Source organism: Manis pentadactyla, chromosome 3 (assembly GCF_030020395.1).
Source record: "Manis pentadactyla isolate mManPen7 chromosome 3, mManPen7.hap1, whole genome shotgun sequence".
Lineage (NCBI taxonomy): Eukaryota > Metazoa > Chordata > Mammalia > Pholidota > Manidae > Manis > Manis pentadactyla.
The window spans coordinates 94,178,699-94,198,287 of NC_080021.1; the positions used below are offsets into that span (position 1 = coordinate 94,178,699).

At 38.4% G+C, this 19,589-nt stretch overlaps 1 protein-coding gene across 2 annotated transcripts in view; it reads right to left on the bottom strand.

Annotated features, from left to right (window-relative positions):
- GDI2 (GDP dissociation inhibitor 2) overlaps window positions 1-19,589 on the bottom strand; it is a 37,326-nt gene that overhangs the window by 2,154 nt on the left and 15,583 nt on the right. For both annotated transcript variants that reach the window (XM_057498172.1, XM_036908214.2), the window contains 4 exons: window positions 17,819-18,017; window positions 17,445-17,576; window positions 1,945-2,044; window positions 622-793 (listed from right to left, as the gene is read on the bottom strand). In XM_057498172.1, coding sequence (XP_057354155.1) covers window positions 622-793; window positions 1,945-2,044; window positions 17,445-17,576; window positions 17,819-18,017 — 603 coding nt within the window. The remainder of the gene's footprint in view (window positions 1-621; window positions 794-1,944; window positions 2,045-17,444; window positions 17,577-17,818; window positions 18,018-19,589) is intronic.

A 19,589-nucleotide genomic window follows, 5' to 3' on the forward strand; every position in this document is an offset into this window, starting at 1 on the left:
TCCAGAAAGTTCAAACCATGTTGATCAATGGTCAACTGTATAGACAGCTCTCAGCACCCCTTTTAAGTTGAATTTTCGATAAATAAAAGGGCTTCTAACTGAAAGGAAGATGGGAAAAGCTAGTGGATGGAAACTGATAAAAGCAAACAGATTATGAATTAAATAGTACTAGGTCCTGATCTTAACTCAGAGAGATGGAAATTGTTTTTTAGCACACTGCTAAATCTTAAGTTAACAAAAAAATGGCATATAAGCAGCACTGTCATCAGGTCAAAAACAGAAGTCAACCAACAGCACAAACTTCTTTGAGGCACACAATGCTGAACTGCCAGGAGACACCAGGACAGCTATCTATCTGGTCCAGTCTTCTGGTGCTATTCTAAGTGAGGAAATGACAGTCCAAAGTAACAGGTAAGTCCTAGGAAAGGCTCTGGGGGCTAATTTGTCTATTTCAATGCAATGATGATTCAGGATGTTGATGAGCTAAAAGGGACCCATCACACTGTTTCCCTTATGTAAACTAGTTACTTCAGTGTAACAGCAGATACATGAGGAACACGGGATGAAACAAGACAGATATGTCTAATAAAATTCTACAAACATCTGATCTTCATAACTCACCTGACTTGCGATTGACTTGGTTCTGTGGAATAATGATCTGGCAGGAGTTGGCATCATTGGTGTTTTTGATAGGGTGGCTGAGGATGCAGATGACCCTGATCACCTGGCCCACTTTTGCTACCCGATCTTTTACATAGCTGGGATCACAGATGAGCTGCTTACAACGAGCAATCTGCACAAAATATTTAATGACTTTGTTATACAGTATCCATGACATAATTTAAAACTAACTCTGCCAATAATCCCTAGAATTCTCCAGAAACAGACCCCTGATTCTAAGTCGTGTTCAAATGGTAGGCTACACAATGCACAGAAGTACCCAACCTCAAAGAGAATTAAATGAAATATAGTATCTTTCAAGGCTATCATGCATGAATGACCCTGGTAAAAACCAAATGTGCTGTGACAGTACTAATTACAAACAGACCAAAGTCAGTGTCATCTTAATATGCTAAGCAAAACTTTAATTGCAAGAAAAACTATAGTCGTCTTCCTCTTTATAGCAAAGCCTTCAAACTGAAGCAGCTGTGTGAAGCAAAGAAAAATGAACTAGGACATTTATCAGGTTAGAACATTCATCCCTATTTCCTAAACATCTGTTATGCTGAAAGCACAAGGTAATTACAAAAGATCTACAACAATAATAAAAGTTCAGATGGCGAATGACTGAGAGCAGATTATATGGTCTTTACCTATGGAATACAAGATTTTTAAACTTACTTTCTGAGGTTTTTTTTTTTTTTAAAGCAATTCTATTTGTAAGACTTGGTATTTCATAAATTATGAATGATCTGGTTTACAAACCAACAGCATCACCTGAGAGCTTGTAAGAAAATGCAGACTCACCTCCTTAGACCTACTGAATCAGAACATGCACTTCAAAAACAATAATTTATATTCAATTAGAATTTGAGAAATACTGCACAAAACTCTACCAAAACAAAAAAACAGGTCAGTACTCTCCAAATCCAATTTCAACCAATAAATTGAAAGTGGTATAAATAAAGCTAAATTTAAGTAAAAATTTAGAAGACAGGCACCAGCCCACACGATATAAAATGTTTACCATTACCATTCAGAGCTCATCCATAATGTTTATTTTAATCTTAAGAAATGACACAATAGAAAGCACTATAACTGTTGTTTTTAAATAAAGTACAGCATCTATTTAACTAGTCCTTATTCATTACGAATACCAATTTGCCATAAAGAAAGGACATATAATCTGAAATCTAGCACTGATGTCCATACCAAATTTAAGTACATATAAGGAAATTTTCTTCACAAGAGCACAGCATTTTTTAAATTGTAAAAGCTACTTACCTCTCCTTCAGATTTCACACCAATCACTTTTCCATTTTCCATAATGATTTCTTCAATTGGTTTATTGAGCATGTAGGTACCTCCATAAATAGCACTTAGCCTAAGAAAAAATTAATTACAGGAATTTAAGAGTTGTTTCACCTGCTAAAGTCTCCTTTCTTAGCGTTTAATATATATTTGCTCAATTTCCTCCTAGAAGGCATTAGTTTAAAAATCATTAAAGCATCACTTATAAAACAGTCAAAACCATGACATGTTCAGTTCTGACTACCAAGTCCAAAAAAAGCGATGATCTATAACCAGTTGGGGTGGGGGAAGTGGGGAGACAGCTTATATTGGTCTAATCCCCCTGCATATACAGAGAACTCTGAAAAACAACCAAAAAAACTACAGGAGGCACTAGAGTATGATAAAATCAGGCAGAAAGTGTAGAAGAGACTTGAAGCAAGAGGAGGAGTTCTTTATGTGGTTTGCATGGTGCTTTCCAGATGGAATGACCTCCCTGGTCTTGTAACATGAGCAGCTATACCTACACAAGAAGACCTGCAGTATGATGTAAGGTGCTCTAGGACAGAATTTGGGGCTCAAAGGAGATGAAAATGGTGGGGGAAAATCACATAAAAGGGGCAGCACCAAATCTATAAAATCTCTCTGAATCCTTAACTCCAGAAGTGCTCATACACAAAGGATACCCCAAGGAATCGAGCAAAAAACAGTATCTGGATGGCACAGAACTGAGCAGAGATACAGCTGTGGATGATAAAAACAAGTTTGAAGTGTCAAACTGCCATATTAGAGGAACTTGGTACACACCTTGAGCTATCCACAGAAACCCCAGGAAGATCCCACCTTGTATCAGCCAGAGACAAAAGACCCCTTAAAATGTAAAATCAAGCCTCCAGAAATGACTAGACACCTGAAGAAACAAGAAAATGTGGTCCAAGTAGAGTAAATGCAACCAACACAGACACCCAAATTACTGACCATTAGAATATGCAGAGCTTATGAGAAGAAAACAAATCCTACCATTTGCAACAACATGGATGGAGCTAGAGGGTATTATGCTCAGTGAAATAAGCCAGGCAGAGAAAGACAAGTACCAAATGATTTTCCTCATTTGTGGAGTAAAATTGAAGGAACAAAACTGAAGCAAAACTGAAGGAACAAAACATCAGCAGACTCCAGGCTCCAAGAAGGGACTAGTGGTTACCAAAAGGGAGGGGTGGGGAGGAGGGAGGGAGAGGGGGATTGAGGGGTACTATGTACACATGGTGTGGGGGCAGGCAGGTAATGGGGAAGACAGTCTAACACAGAGAAGACAAGTAGTGACCCTGGCATCTCACTACACTGATGACAGTGACTGCAATGGTGTATAGGGGGACTAGATAATATGGGTGAATGTAGTACTACAATGTTTTACATGTGAAACCTTCATAAGCGTGTGTATCAATGATACCAGAAAAAAATATGCACGGCTTAGAGGCAACTATTGTAAACATCTTCAAGCACATACATCCTTGTTCAAAGGTTGAGAGTCAAAATGAGTATTTTTTTAAAAAATTGAAATTGTAGATCTAGGAAGTACAGTACTAAAAAATAAAACTCACTTTATGGGATAAACAGCCTTTTGGGATTGAAAGAAAAGTCCACAACTTGAAGTCAAATGAACATTACCCAATAGGAAGCATGGAGAGAAAGTATATGAACAAAGCCTCAGTGACCAATGGAGCAACAGCAAGCAGGACTACAAGTCATGGAAGTCCCGGGGTAAAGCAGAGAAAATGGGTCAGAATATCTAAAGATGATAATGACCAAAGTTCCCAATTTAAAAAATTAATGCACACATCCAACGAGTTCAGTAATCCCACGCATACCCATATGTATGCTAATCCTTGTGAGCAGCCAAAAATCTCAAAAGCAGCTAGAGGAAAAAAACTTACATGCACAGAAGCAGCTATGAATTACAGAGACAGTTAACTTCTCACTAGAAACAAAGACCACAGAAGGAAGTCTGTAGATGCTAAATGAAAAAACATAAAGCCAACAAAAGTCCTTCAAAAATGAGGGTGACATTAACATCTCCAAATAAACAAAAGCTGAGAGACTTCATCAGCAGATCTGTAGCTATACAATGCAAAAGAAAAGGTGAAGAGAAATAACACCAGATGGAAAAAGGATTTACAATAAAGAATAAAGAGCAACAAAAGTAAAAAAGAGTGAAAATGGTTACTTTTTGTCCTTTTCACTCATTTATACTGTTCAGCACAGAAATTACAATTCTGTGTTATGTGACTAATCAAGTATGCAGATGTAAACAGCACAAAGGAGAGTGGTAAATGCAAGTTAATTACCGCAGAGTTATGTTTTCTGTAAAGTACTACAGTATTAACTCAAACTGTGTTAAGGGATGTACACTATAACCTACAGAGTGAGCACTACAAATCTAAACCATGTACTAAGAAATCACTAGAGGAATAAAGATGGAATATGGGAAAACACTTGATTAATCCATGAAGAGGAAAGAAGGGTGGGAAAACAGAAGAAGTAAAAGGAAACAACACACCTAATTCCAACCATATCAATAATTATAGTAACTGTAAATGGACTAAATAATCCCATTAAAAGCCAAGGTTATAGCATCTGGATTTCAAAAAAGCAATAATCAGCTAAATGCTGTTTTGTTACAAGAGACTTCCTTTACATACAAAGACAGTTTGAAAATAAAAGAATGGAAAAAGAGATAAGAACACAAAGCAAGTTGGTAAGATTATATTTGATATTAGACTAAGAAAACATGGTGACATAATCAGAAATGAGTATCACCTAGTAAAAAACTTTCAATGAAAGAAGTACAAACTGGATTCTTACAAGATTAAAGATGGCATGAGAGGAGAGACAGTGACCTCCTCCTAAAACCATATGTAATACAAAAATATAATTAATATAACTAATCCTGAAAGAACAACAGGAAAGAAGACTGTGCCAGATTGCATAAACCTGGAGAAGACAGAGAACCCACGGAACAGGGTAACGTACCAAAGCTGTGACCCAGCAGGACCCAAGCCTTTCCCCCATCCCAGCTCACCAGCAGGAAAAAAGAGAAACAGAGCCAGGAGTGAATGGAGATTTGGGACTGCTGAACACATAGCCCTGGACATCTGCTCTGGAAGCATTAAACTACATTGCATGGTGCTCTGGTGATTACTGGTGTTGGAAAGCTAAGACAGGCAGAATACCTGGAGAGACTGAGATTCCAACTGCTTGTGGAAAATGGATTCATACCTGGCTGATCTGGGTGGACAGTCTGAGAGACTTCATAAAAGCGAGAGGGCTGCTAAAGGGGCAAGGATTGCACAGAGCTTACTGATCAGGAGAAAAAGACAGGTAGACAAAATTGTCCAGGTGCACTCTGCCCAACAGGTTGGGAAGTTTCACCATCGTGAGGCGCTCCTTCCCCGTGGCTGGCTATGCAGCTTAAAGGCCCCCCCCCAGTGATAGGCATTCTATTGCGCCTTCCTCCCGGCGACTCAACAACTACCTTGCAAACTGGCAAACCCTGCCCTCATGTTAGGCCAGCCACAGGGAAGCCCCGCCTACAGCAGCGACAAACACAAAGCACAGAGGCTTACACCTGTGTGTTTGGCACACTGATTTCTGACAGTGGAGACAGGCATAGCAGCTGGGAAGCAGGAAACAGCTCCTTCCTCCATGCAGGCACCAGCACCACCTGTGACCCCTGACATCTCTCCAATGACTGAGCAGCTCCAGAGAGAAGAGCTTCTGGGCACTAGAGGGCGCCACATACAAATATGAAACGTCAAAGGAACCTGGTTCAAAGCAAAATCTCAACAACAGAAAAAGATTATAGAGTGAAACTGAATTAATAAATCTTCCTGAAATAGACTTCAAAAAAAAAATCATAAACATGCTCCTGGAGGTACAGAAAAATATTCAAGATCTCAGGAATGAATTTAGGATAGAGATCCAATTGTTAAAGAACACAAGGGAGGGTATTAAAAGCAGATTAGATAAGGTGGAGGAGAAAATAAATAAAATAGGAATTAGAGGAGAAAAATATAAGGAAGCTGAAGTACAGAAAGAAAAAAGGATGTCTAGGAATGGAAGAATACTAAGAGAACTGTGTGAACAATCCAAACGGAACAATATTTGTATTACAGGGGTACCAGAAGAAGAAGAAGAGAGAAAAAGAGATAGAAAGTATCTTTGAAGAAGTAATTCCTGAAAACATCCACAATCTGGGGAAGGAGATAGTCTCTCAGGCTATTGAGGTGGAGAGACCTCCCAACACATGGGACCCAAGGAAGATAACACCAAGACATATAATAATTAAAATGAAAAAGATCAAGGATAAGGACAGACTGTTAAAACCAGCCAGAGAGAGAAATAAGATCACATACAAAGGAAAACCCATCAGGCTATCATCAGACTTCTCAGCAGAAACCTTACAGGCCAGAAGGGAGTGGCATGATATATTTAATGCAACAAAGCAGAAGGGCCACAAACCAAGAATAATTTATCCAACAAGATTATCATTTAAATTTGAAGGATGTAATTTTATAGGGATGCATCAAATCTGTATGTTGCTTTGGGCAGGATGGCCATTTTGATGATATTAATTCTTCCTAGCCAAGAGCATGGGATGAGTTCCCATTTCTTAGTGTCCTCTTTAATTTCTCTTAAGAGTGTCTTATAGTTTTCAGGTATAGGACTTTCACTTCCTTGGTTACATTTATTCCTAGGTATTTTATTCTTTTTGATGCTATTGTGAATGGAATTGTTTTCCTGATTTCTCTTTCTATTAGTTAATTGTTAGTGTATAGGAAAGCCACATATTTCTGTGTGTTAATTTTGTATCCTGCAACTTTGCTGAATTCCGATATTTAATTCTAGTGGTTTTGGAGTGGAGTCTTTAGGGTTTATTTTGTACAATATCATGTCATCTGCAAATAGTGACAGTTTAACTTCTTTACCAATCTGGATCCTTGTATTTCGTTGTTTTGTCTAATTGCCGTGGCTAGGACTTCCAGTACTATGTTGAATAACAGTGGGGAGAGTGGGCATCCTAGTCTTGTACCCTATCTCAGAGGAAAAGCTTTCAGCTTCTCGCTCTTCAGTATGATATTGGCTGTGCTTTGTCATATATGGCCTTTATTATGTTGAGGTACAACAGCATTCTTCAACGAACTGGAACAAATAGTTCAAAAATTCATATGGAAACACCAAAGACCCCGAATAGCCAAAGCAATCCTGAGAAAGAAGAAGAAAGTGGGGGGGATCTCGCTCCCCAACTTCAAGCTCTACTGCAAAGCCATACTAATCAAGACAATTTGGTACTGGCACAAGAACAGAGCCACAGACCAGTGTAACAGAATAGAGACTCCAAACATTAACCCAAACATATATGGTCAATTAATGTACGATACAGGAGCCATGGACATACAATGGGGAAATGATAGTCTCTTCAACAGATGGTGCTGGCAAAACTGGACAGCTACATGTAATAGAATGAAACTGGATCACTGTGTAACCCCATACACAAAAGTAAATTCGAAATGGATCAAAGACCTGAATGTAAGTCATGAAACCATAAAACTCTTAGAAAAAAACATATGCAAAAATCTCCTGGACATAAACATGAGTGACTTCTTCATGAACATATCTCCCCGGGCAAGGGAAACAAAAGCAAAAATGAACAAGTGGGACTATATCAAGCTGAAAAGCTTCTGTACAGCAAAGGAACACCATCAATAGAACAAAAAGGTACCATACAGTATGGGAGAATATATTCATAAATGACAGATCCAATAAAGGGTTGACATCCAAAATACATAAAGAGCTCATGCACCTCAACAAAAAAAAGGCAAATAATCCAATTAAAAAATAGGCAGAGGAGCTGAATAGACAGTTCTCTAAAGAAGAAATTCAGATGGCCAACAGACACATGAAAAGATGCTCCACATCGTTAGTCACCAGAGAAATGCGAATTAAAACCACAATGAGATATCACCTCACACCTGTAAGGATCGCCACCATCCAAAAGACAAACAACAAATGTTGGCGAGGTTGTGGAGAAAGGGGAACCTACACTGCTGGTGGGAATGTAAATTAGTTCAACCATTGTGGAAAGCAGTATGGAGGTTCCTCAAAATGCTCAAAATAGACACATCATTTGACCCAGGAATTCCACTTCTAGGTATTTACCCTAAGAATGCAGCAGCCCAGTTTGAAAAAGACATATGCACCCCTATGTTTATCGCAGCACTATTTACAATAGCAAAGGAATGGAAGCAACCTAAGTGTCCATCAGTAGAAGAATGGATAAAGAAGATGTGGTACATATACACAATGGAATATTATTCAGCCATAAGAAGAAAACAAATCATACCATTTGCAACAACATGGATGGAGCTAGAGGGTATTATGCTCTGTGAAATAAGCCAGGCGGAGAAAGACAAGTATCAAATGATTTCACTCATCTGTGGAGTAGAAGAACAAAGGAAAAGTGAGGGAACAAAACAGCAGCAGAATCACAGAACCCACAGTTACCTAAGGGAAAGGGACTGGGGAGGATGGGTGGGAAGGGAGGGATAAGGGCGGGGAAAAAGGAAAGAAGCCTTATGATTAGCATGTATAATGTCAGGGGCGGGCATGGGGAGGGCTGTACAACACAGAGAAGATTAAGTAGTGATTCTACAGCATCTTACACTGCTGGACAGTGACTGTAATGGGGTTTGTGGGGGGTCTTGGTGAAGGGGTAGCCTAGTAAACATAATGTTCTTCATGTAATTATAGATTAATAAAAAAAAACAAATTTGAAGGAGGGATTAAACAATTTCCAGATAAGCAAAAGCTGAGAGAATTTTGATCCCACAAGCCATCTCTACAGTGTATTTGGAGGGACTGCTATAGGTGGAAGTGTTCCTAAGTTTAAATAACTGTCACCAGAGGTAATAAAAAGGGATAGACAAAAAGTACAGAATATGATACCTAATATATAAAGGATAGAGGAGGAAGAAAAGGAGGGAAAAAAAAAAAGAATCTTTAGATTGTGTTTGTAATAGCATACTAGGTGAGTTAAGTTAGACTCTTAGATAGTAAGGAAGTTACCCTTGAACTTTTGGTAACCACAAATCTAAAGCCTGCAATGGCAGTAAGTACATACCTATCAATAATCACCCTAAATGTCAATGGTCTGAATGCACCAATCAAGACATAGATACTGAATGGATTAAAAAAACAAGACCCAACTATATGCTGCCTACAAGAGACATACTTGAAACCCAAAGACATACACACAGACTAAAAGTGAAGGGATGGAAAAAGATATTTCATGGAACTAATAGGGAGAAAAAAGCAGGTGTTGCAGTACTTGTATCAGACAAAATAGACTTCAAAACAAAGCACAAGAGACAAAGAAGGACATTACATAATGATAAAGGGGTCAGTCCAACAAGAGGATATAACCATTATAAACATCTATGTGACCAACACAAGAGCATCTACATATGTGAAACAAATACTAACAGAATAAAAGGGGAGATAGAATGCAATGAATTCACTCTAGAAGACTCCCAACACTCCACTCACTCCAAAGGACAGATCAACAAGACAGAAAATAACTAAGGAGACAGAGGCATTGAACATCACACTAGAACAGATAGACCTAACAGAAATATACAGAATTCTCCACCCAAAAGCAGCAGGATACACATTCTTCTCAAGTGCACATGGAACATTTTCAAGAACAGATCATATATTAGGCCACAAAGAGCCTCAGTAAATTCAAAAAGACTGAAATTGTACCAAACAGCTTCTCAGACTACAAAGGTATGAAACGAGAAATAAATTATGCAAAGAAAACTAAAAAGCCCACAAACACATGGAGGCTTCACAACATGCTCCTAAATAACCAATGGATCAATGACCAAATAAAAACAGAGATAAAGCGATATATGGAGACAAATGACAACAATAATTCAACACCACAAAATCTGTGGGACACAGCGAAGGCCATGCTAAGAGGGAAGTATATTGCAATACAGGCCTGCCTCAGGAAAGAAGACCAACCCCATATGAACAGTATAAATTCACAATTAATGAATCTAGAAAAAGAAGAACAAATAAGGCCCAAAGTGAGTAGAAGGAGGTACATAGTAAAGATGGAACAGACTAGAGAGCCCAGATATAAACCCAAGCATATATGGTCAATTAATATACGATAAAGGAGCCATGAACATACAGTGGGCAAATGACAGCCTCTTCAACAGCTGATGTTGGCAAAACTGGACAGTTACATGCAAGAGAATGAAACTGGGTTATTGTCTTACCCCATACACAAAAGCAGATTCAAAATGGATCAAAGACCTGAATGTAAGTCATGAAACCATAAAACTCTTAGAAAAAAACATAGGCAAAAATCTCCTGAATATAAACAAGAGCAACTTCTTCCTGAATGCATCTCTTCGAGCAAGGGAAACAAAAGCAGAAATGAACACATGGGACTACATCAACCTTAAAAGCTTCTGGGGGAGAGAACCAAGATGGTGGCGTGAGTAGAGCAGCGGAAATCTCCTCCCAAAACCATACATATTTTTGAAAATACAACAAATACAACTAATCCTAAAAGAGAGACCAGAAGACAAAGGACAACAGCCAGACTACATCCACACCCACGAGAACCCAGTGCCTCACGAAGGGGGTAAGATACAAGCCGTGGCCCGGCGGGACCTGAGCGCCGCTCACCCCAGCTCCCGGAGGGAGGAAAGGAGTTGGAGCGGGGAGGGAGAGGGAGCCCAGGACTGCTAATCACCCAGCCCTAGCCATCCACATCAGAGCGCAGTTACACAGTGCGTGCGTGCGTGGAGTGCTGGAAACTAGGGAAACAGGACAGTAAGACCTGTGAGCGGGTCCCCACAGAAGGCGTACCTGGGAGAAAGAAAAGCGAGTGCTTTTTGAAAGTCTTAAAGGGACAGGGACCCCACAGCTGGACAGAAGTGCCCTGGGACACTTAGCCCAGCAGCTGCGAATCCCTGGGAAACTCTGGGCGCCCGAACCCCCGCAGCACAGCTCACAGACCTCACACCGTGATAAAAAACCCGCCTGTCCCCCCTCTGACGCGGCTCCGCCATATTGGAGCAGCAGCCTGAGTCAGGCCACGCCCACAGCAACTGCAGCGCTAAACTCCATAGCAGCCGGGCAAGATCAGAAGCCCCATATGCACGCAGCTGCCCAGCACAAGCCGCTAGAGGCCGCTGTTCTCCCAGGAGAGGAGGGGGCCACAAGCTGGCAAGAAGGGACTTTCTCTTACCCAACATACGTGCCAGCTCCCCACAAATATATCTATCACCATGAAAAGGCAAAAGAAATTGATACAGACCAAGATCACAGAGGCAAACCCTGAGAAGGAGATAGACCTAGCCAGTCTTCCTGAAAAACTATTAAAAATAAAGTTCATAACCATGCTGATGGACCTGCAGAGAAATATGCAAGAGCTAAGGGATGAAGTCCAGAGGGAGATTACAGAAGTGAAACAATCTCTGGAAGCATTTATAAGCACAATGGATAAGATGCAAGAGGCCACTGATGGAATAGAAACCAGAGAACAGGAACACAGAGAAGCTGACAGAGAGAGATAAAAGGATCTCCAGGAATGAAACCAGATTAAGAGAACTGTGTGACCAATCCAAAAGGAACAATATCCGCATTATAGGGGTATCAGAAGAAGAAGAGAGAGAAAAAGGAATAGAAAGAGTATTTGAAGAAATAATTGCTGAAAACTTCCCCAAACTGGGGGAGGAAATAATCGATCAGACCATGGAAGTGTACAGAACTCCCAACAGAAAGGACCCAAGGAGGACAACACCAAGATACATAATAATTAAAATGGCAAAGATCAAGGACAAGGACAGAGTGTTAAAGGCAGCTAGACAGAGGAAAAAGGTCACCTACAAAGGAAAACCCATCAGGCTATCATCAGACTTCTCAACAGAAACCTTACAGGCCAGAAGAGAATGGCATGATATATTTAATGCAATGAAAGAGAAGAGCCTGGAACCAAGAATACTGTATCCAGCACAACTATCATTTAAGTATGAAGGAGGGATTAAGCAATTCCCAGACAAGCAAAAGTTGAGGGAATTTGCCTCCCACAAACAACCTCTACAGGGTATTTTAGAGGGACTACTCTTGATGGGAGCACTCCTAAGACTAAATAGATGTCACCAGAGAAAATAAAATCACAGCAAAGAAAGCAGACCAACCAAATACTAACTAAAGGCAAAAAATAAAATCAACTACCCACAAAAGCAGTTAAAGGAAGCACAAAAGAGCACAGAATAAAACAACCAACATGTAAAGAACGGAGGAGGAGGAATAAGAAGGGAGAAAAATAAAGAATGACCAGACAGTGTTTAAAATAGCTCAATAAGTGAGTTAAGTTCGACATTAAGATACTAAAGAAGCTAACATTGAGCCTTTGGCAACCACGAATCTAAAGCCTGCAATGGCAATAAGTACATATCTTTCAATAATCACCCTAAATGTAAATGGACTGAATGCACCAATCAAAAGACACAGAATAATAGAATGGATAAAAAAGCAAGACCCATCCCTATGCTGCTTACAAGAGACTCACCTCAAACCCAAAGACTATAGGAACAAAAAAAGACTGAAGGAACAAAACAGCAGCAGAATCATAGAACCTAAGTATGGACTAACAGTTACCAAAGGGAAAGGGACTGGGGAGAAAGGGAGGGAAGGAAGGGATAAGGGTGGGGAAAAAGAAAGGGGACATTATGATTACCATGTATAATGTGGGGGGGGGCATGGGGAGGGCTGTGCAACACAGAGAAGACAAGTAGTGATTCTACAGTATCTTACTACGCTGATTGAACAGTACTGTAATGGGGTCTGTGGGGGGATTTGGTGAAGGGGGGACCCTAGTAAACATAATATTCTTCATGTAATTGTAGATTAATGACAACAAAATTAATTAATTAATTTTAAAAAATTGAAACATAAAAAAAAAAGCTTCTATACCCTACACTGATAGACAATGACTGCATTGGGGTTTGGGAAGGGATTTGATAATATGGGTAAATGTAGTAACCACATTGTTTTTTTCATGTGAAAGCTTCATAAGAGTGTATATCAATGATACCTTAATAAAAAGTTTCTGTACAGCAGAGGACACCATCAACAGAACAAAAGGCATCCTACAGTATGGGAGAATATATTTGTGAATGGCATATCCAACAAGGGGTTAACATCCAAAATATATAAAGAATTCACATACACAAAGACAGTTCTCCAAAGAAGAAATTCAGATGGCCAACAGACACATGAAAAGGTGCTCCACATCGCTAATCATCAGAGAAATGCAAATTAAAACCACAATGAGATATCACCTCACACCAGTTAGGATCACCACCATCCAAAAGACAAACAACAACAAATGTTGACAAGGATGTGGAGAAAGCGGAACCCTCCTACACTGCTGGTGGGACTGTAAATTAGTTCAACCATTGTGGAAAACAATATTGAGTTTCCTCAAAAAACTCAAAATAGAAATACCATTTGACCCAGAAATTCCACTCCTAGGAATTTACCCAAAAAATACAAGTTCTCAGATTCAGAGAGACATATGCACCCCAATCTTTATTGTAGCACTATTTACAGTAGCCAAGATATGGAAGCAACCTAAGTGTCCATCAGTAGATGAATGGATAGAGAAGATGTGGTACATATACACAATGGAATACTACCCAGCCATAATAAAGACATAAATCCTTCCATTTGCAACAATATGGATGGAGCTGGAGGATATTATGCTCAGTGAATTAAGCCAGGTGGAGAAAGAAAAGTACCAAATGATTTCCCTCATTTGTGGAGTATAACAACAAAGCAAAACTGAAGAAACAAAATAGCAACAGACTCACAGACTCCAAGAAGGGACTAGTGGTTGCCAAGGGGGAGAGGGAGGGGAGGGAGGGAGAAGGGGATTGAGGGGTATTATGATTGGCGCACATGGTGTGTGGGGGATCATGGGGAAGACGGTGTAGCAGACAAGGCAAATAGTGACTCTCTGGCATCTTAGTGTACTGTTGGGCAGTGACTGCAGTGGGGTATGCGGGGTCACAATAACATGGGTGAATGTAGTAACCACATTGTTTTTTCATGTGAAACCTTCATAAGAGTGTATCAATAATACCTTAATAAAAAAAAAGGAAGTACAAACTGACAGAACTAAAGTGAGAAACAGATAAATCTACCATCTTGGTAAGAAGACCCTCTCTCAGTGATAGAACCAGAAACAGAATCAGTAAGAATACATATATAAATGACTCTTATCAGCTACCTTTATAGAACACTGCACACAACAAATGCAGAATACACATTCTTTTCAAGGGCATATTCACTGACTTGGGACGTTTGGCCATAAATCATATATTTGGCTATAAATTATTCCTTAACAAATTTATTAATTTCAGAGATTGACATTTTACAAATTTGTTCTCCAGCCAGAATGTAATTAAATTAGATATCAGTAACAATAGTATATGTAGGAAGATCTCCAAATGCTTAGGAATAAATACACTGGAAAAATGTTTTCGGAGATTTGCAACAATTTGAAAAAACATTGTCTTTAGCTTAGTTTATGGTAAGAATACAGACTGCAGTACATATAACATGCAAACTGTGTTAAACAACTGTTCATGTTATTGCTATGGTATTTGGTCAACAGTAGGCTTAGTAGTTTAGTTTTTGGGTAATCATAATCCAAAGTTACAATGCAGATTTTTCCTGCATGTGGTATTGACACCCCTAACTCCCTCACTGTTCAAGGGTCACTTGTATTTTCAAATAACCCAAGAATCAAAGGAAAAAAAAAAACAGTAAAGACAGGGTATGGTATTTGGATGGTGCTTACTTAGAGGGAAATTTTTTATTCTTTAAACCCTAGTGTTAGAAAAGAAAAGTGCAAAATTAGTTGCCTGTTTCAACCTTAAAAAGCTAAAAGAAAAACCAAGTAGAAGGAAGAAATTAAGAAGAGAAATCAATAAAACAGAAAAAAAACTACAGAAGTAGTAAAGCTAAAAATCTGGTCCTTTGATAGGATTTTATCCAAGAAAAGAGAGATGATGTGAAATTAAAACATATGAAGGAAAGAGAATTTATAAGAATGAAGACGGGAACTTCACTACAGACCCTATACACCTCAAAAGAGTAAAGGAATATTATGGACAGTTTTTTATCAAAAAATTCAAGAACTTATTTGGAATGGTGAAATTCCTTGAAAAACAACTGAAATAGAACTGGTACAATTGAACAGTCTTGTTTCTAATTCATATGTGTGTATACACAAACACACACACACAAATGAAACATAAAAAGAAAAAGAAAATATATCTTGAGTAAGTGATGTTTACATTAGGAATGCAAGGTTAGTTTATGAAACAAAAAATCAACCTGTGTAATTCATCACAGTAACAGACCAAAGAAGAAAATTTCTATCATTAACTTTTTATTAACTCAATGTCAATACCCATTCATAATAAAAACTCATCAAGCTATGAAATGGAATTTAATCTGACAAAACCATCTAAAATAAAACCTACAGAAACATATTTAATAATGAAATGTTGAAAACATTCCTCTTAATACTGGGAACAAAGCAAGGATGTCCATTCTCACCACTTGTACTCATTCTTCTGGAAGTCCTAGGCATAAATAAAGGCAGAGAGGCTAAACTCAAGAGTTGTAAGATGATATGACTGCACAGTCTAAGCCTATAAAACTGGTAAAATAAATGAAAGGATATAGGTCCATTGTGGAAAGCAGTATGGAGGTTCCTCAAAAAGCTAAAATAGAAATACCATTTGACCCAGGAATTCCACTCCTAGGAATTTACCCTAAGAATGCAGCAGCCCAGTTTGAAAAAGACAGATGCACCCCTATGTTTATCGCAGCAGTATTTACAATAGCCAAGATAGGGAAGCAACCTAAGTGTCCATCAGTAGATGAATGGATAAAGAAGATGTGGTACATATACACAATGGAATATTATTCAGCCATAAGAAGAAAACAAATCCTACCATTTGCAACATGAATGGAGCTAGAGGCTATTATGCTCAGTGAAATAAGCCAGGCGGAAAAAGATAAGTATCAAATGGTTCCACTCATCTGTGGAGTCTAAGAACAAAGAAAAAAACTGAAGGAACAAAACAGCAGCAGAATCACAGAACCCAAGAATGGACTAACAGTTACTAAAGGGATAGGTACTAGGGAGGATGTGTGGGAAGGGAGGGACAAGGGGGGAAAAGGGTCATTACCATTAGCAGACATAATGTAGGGGGTGGGGGACACGGGGAGGGTTATACAACACAAAGACAAGTAGTGATTCTACAGCATCTTACTATGCCGATGGACAGTGACTGTAATGGGGTATATGGTGGGGACTTGATGTTGTGGGGAGTCTAGTAACCATAATGTCACTCATGTAATTGTAGATTAATGATACCATTGTAGATTAATGATACCAAAAAAAATTTAAAAATGTGCAGGACATGAGCAACTGAGCAACCATAACACAAAATTATACAAAGCTCACAAAAAGATAAGCAACATTAGTCCTCAGGAAATGCACATTAAAACCAGTGAGATGGCACTTCACACCAACTTCTTTGGTTAAAATTAAAAAGACAACACAAAATGTTTGCAAGGATGTGGAGCAACTTAAAACTCTCATACAGCGCTGAGTGTTATGTAAAATGGTATAACCACTCTGGAAGGCTGGCAGTTTCTTCTGAATAAGATACACTTCATATAATTCCCATTATCAGCCAACAATTCTACTCCTGGATATTTACCCAAGAGAAACAAAAACTATGTCCATACAGACTTTTACACCAAAGTCCCCAAGCTCAGAGGAACCCAGATGTTCATCAAAAGGAGAATGTGGTATATTCACATAATTCATACAACAGAGTATTATTATTCAACATTTGAAAAACAAACTACCAGCACATGGATACCATAAACATGGATGAATCTCAGAAGTATTGTTAAGCAAAAGCCAGACACAGATGAGTACACATTGTATTACTCAGTACATATTATATTATTCCCTCTACATAACTTCAAAAACAGGCAAAATTAATCACGTGACCAAAATCACAAATGTAGTCCCTACAATGTGGGGGATGGTGATTTATGAGGAGCTATGATGAAACTTTCCAGACTGAGGGAAAATGTTCTATGTTTGACTAGTACTGGTTACATAGGTCTGTATGTTTTATCAGACTCAATTTTATTCTACTGGAGACCTGTGGTTTCATTTCATATAAATTTCAATAAAAATAAAAAGCAAAATAAAGCTCTATCATGTCTCAGTACTCACAACCATACTTACATACTTCTGTTGAAGAAGGAGGTTTGGGAGTAGTGGAGTTTTAGCAAACAGGTTAAGTACGAGCTATTACCTTGCAAATCCTTGTGGCAGTTCTCCAAGGCCATAGAGTGGATAAAGGTATGGGCTTTTGCCGTATCTTGCCAAAGACTCACTGTAAAGTTTAATCCTATTAATGGTTTCACAACATGACTGATCTAAATAGCTGGAAAAAAGGAAATAATAGAAAAGGGCTTTACTTTTCACTCTTGTGTTCAATTTAAACTTTTTCCGAAGTAACTTCAGTTCACTACCTTTGTATTTTACTTGAGAGGTTCTAACCCTAACCTGCAACTAGAACCTCTTCTGTAGAAAAACGTGCTTATATACTTTTGTTAGAATCTACACTTTAGGATATGGGAAGTGCAGCAAGAGTTCCAAGAAAAATATAAAAACCAAAAAACTCACTCATCAGTTCTGTAAAGTGCCAGGGCATGCCCAGTAAAATCTATGACATCCTGTCCCAAGTCAAACTTCTTGTACACCTCTCGCATCGTGGTCTTCTGAGGATCAATGCCTTCAAATGTTCTACCATCTTTTTCATCAAAATTGGCAACATATACTAGGAATTTTCTGAAGCGACGTTTTTCAAAAAGCCCCATTAAGCCTAAAAAAATAATTTTTCAAAAAGTAAATACAACAGGACACTGTGGAAAAGAAAATGTGAGAGGTAAGTTCAAATGTGCCATGTTAGGGCCTGAGCCTCTTGTGTTGCAATGTGCAACTTAAGATATGGGAGTTTAGACAACACGGCTTCTACTTTCTCAACAGTTTATATTTTTTAAAATAAAGTGACATAATTACAAACAGATCAGTTATTAAGTCTTCAATTTTACAACACAGTTACAAGTAATTATAACCAGTACTTAATTAAATGTAATATGCTCAGTTAAATCCTTTATTAGGTACAAGGTAAAATTACTTTGAAAAACTATTCAAGAAGGTATCCGACTGTTCTTTTGACAACTCTGATCTACTCTCAGTCAACTGCTTAAAATTCTGAAAGCTCTTCTTTCTAAGATTCACTCTGTCATTTCATGGAAAAGATGTTGATTATGCTTTCCCTTATTTATTTATAGTCTGTCTTCCATTACTGTCAGCTCAACATGGGAAAGCATTTGTTTACTTTTTCATTCTGTTGAACCTTCCCTAACCCCAAACCTAGAGGGAAACTGACACAAAGTAAGTGCTCCATAAACATTCAATACATGCAATCAACATCTAATGGGAGCAAATATAAAAGCCAGCTTATTCATATACTGGGTTTACAATATATGAAGAAAAATGTTCAAATACATGATAAAGGATTTAAAGAGTCTTTTTGCAATTACTCCCTTCTCACTCCTAGTGTAGAAAGGAATAATGTACTTCATTCAACTGCACACTGAGGTTTATTTACAAAGAAATACACTTAGGTCAAGACTTAACAAAACAGAAAAGGCTACAAAATCCAGAGCAGTTTCACTGAGAGAATATGTAAAACCTTTCCAATCAGCCAACAGGTATGAGATCTGACCATAGCATTTTTTTAAAAATTAGAGTGAAATTGTGTCACAAGACTATTGCTAAGATATGATGCACAACAAAGAATTTTAATGGTGGACCTAAGTGGCCTCCCTTCAGATTAGTAGCTGAAGCTGCAGCAGACACATCTGACCTCAGAACACAAGCCCAGAGGTTCACTTAGCTTAGTGATACCAGAGGTGATTTGCTGATGTCAAATGGATCCCTCACAGCAGTAGGGTGAAAACAAGGTGAAGATTCCAATGAAGACAGAAGATTTTGCTAGGCACATTTCAAAGCTATTCATGAAACTTAAAACATTTGTCAACATAGTATCTATGTTCAATATTACTCTGGAGATCAAATTATTTCTCACTGATATGATTAAAATAATGCCTAACCAAAAAATAATAATAATAATAATAATAATAATAATGTCTGACCAATCAACAAATATTTTTTGGAACCTTGAGGTTTTAGTTGCCATCATAAACTACCGCTAGAGCCAACAGTGTATCCAGCTCCTAAAAAAGCCAATGTAAACTTAGGCTACATTAGCAGAAATATACTGCCCTAGAAAAGTAACAGCCCCACTGACACTGAGAAAGCAGACGAATCTGGAGCATTTTATCTGGTCTGGCTGCCATATTTTTATATCTAGAACACCTTGGCAAAT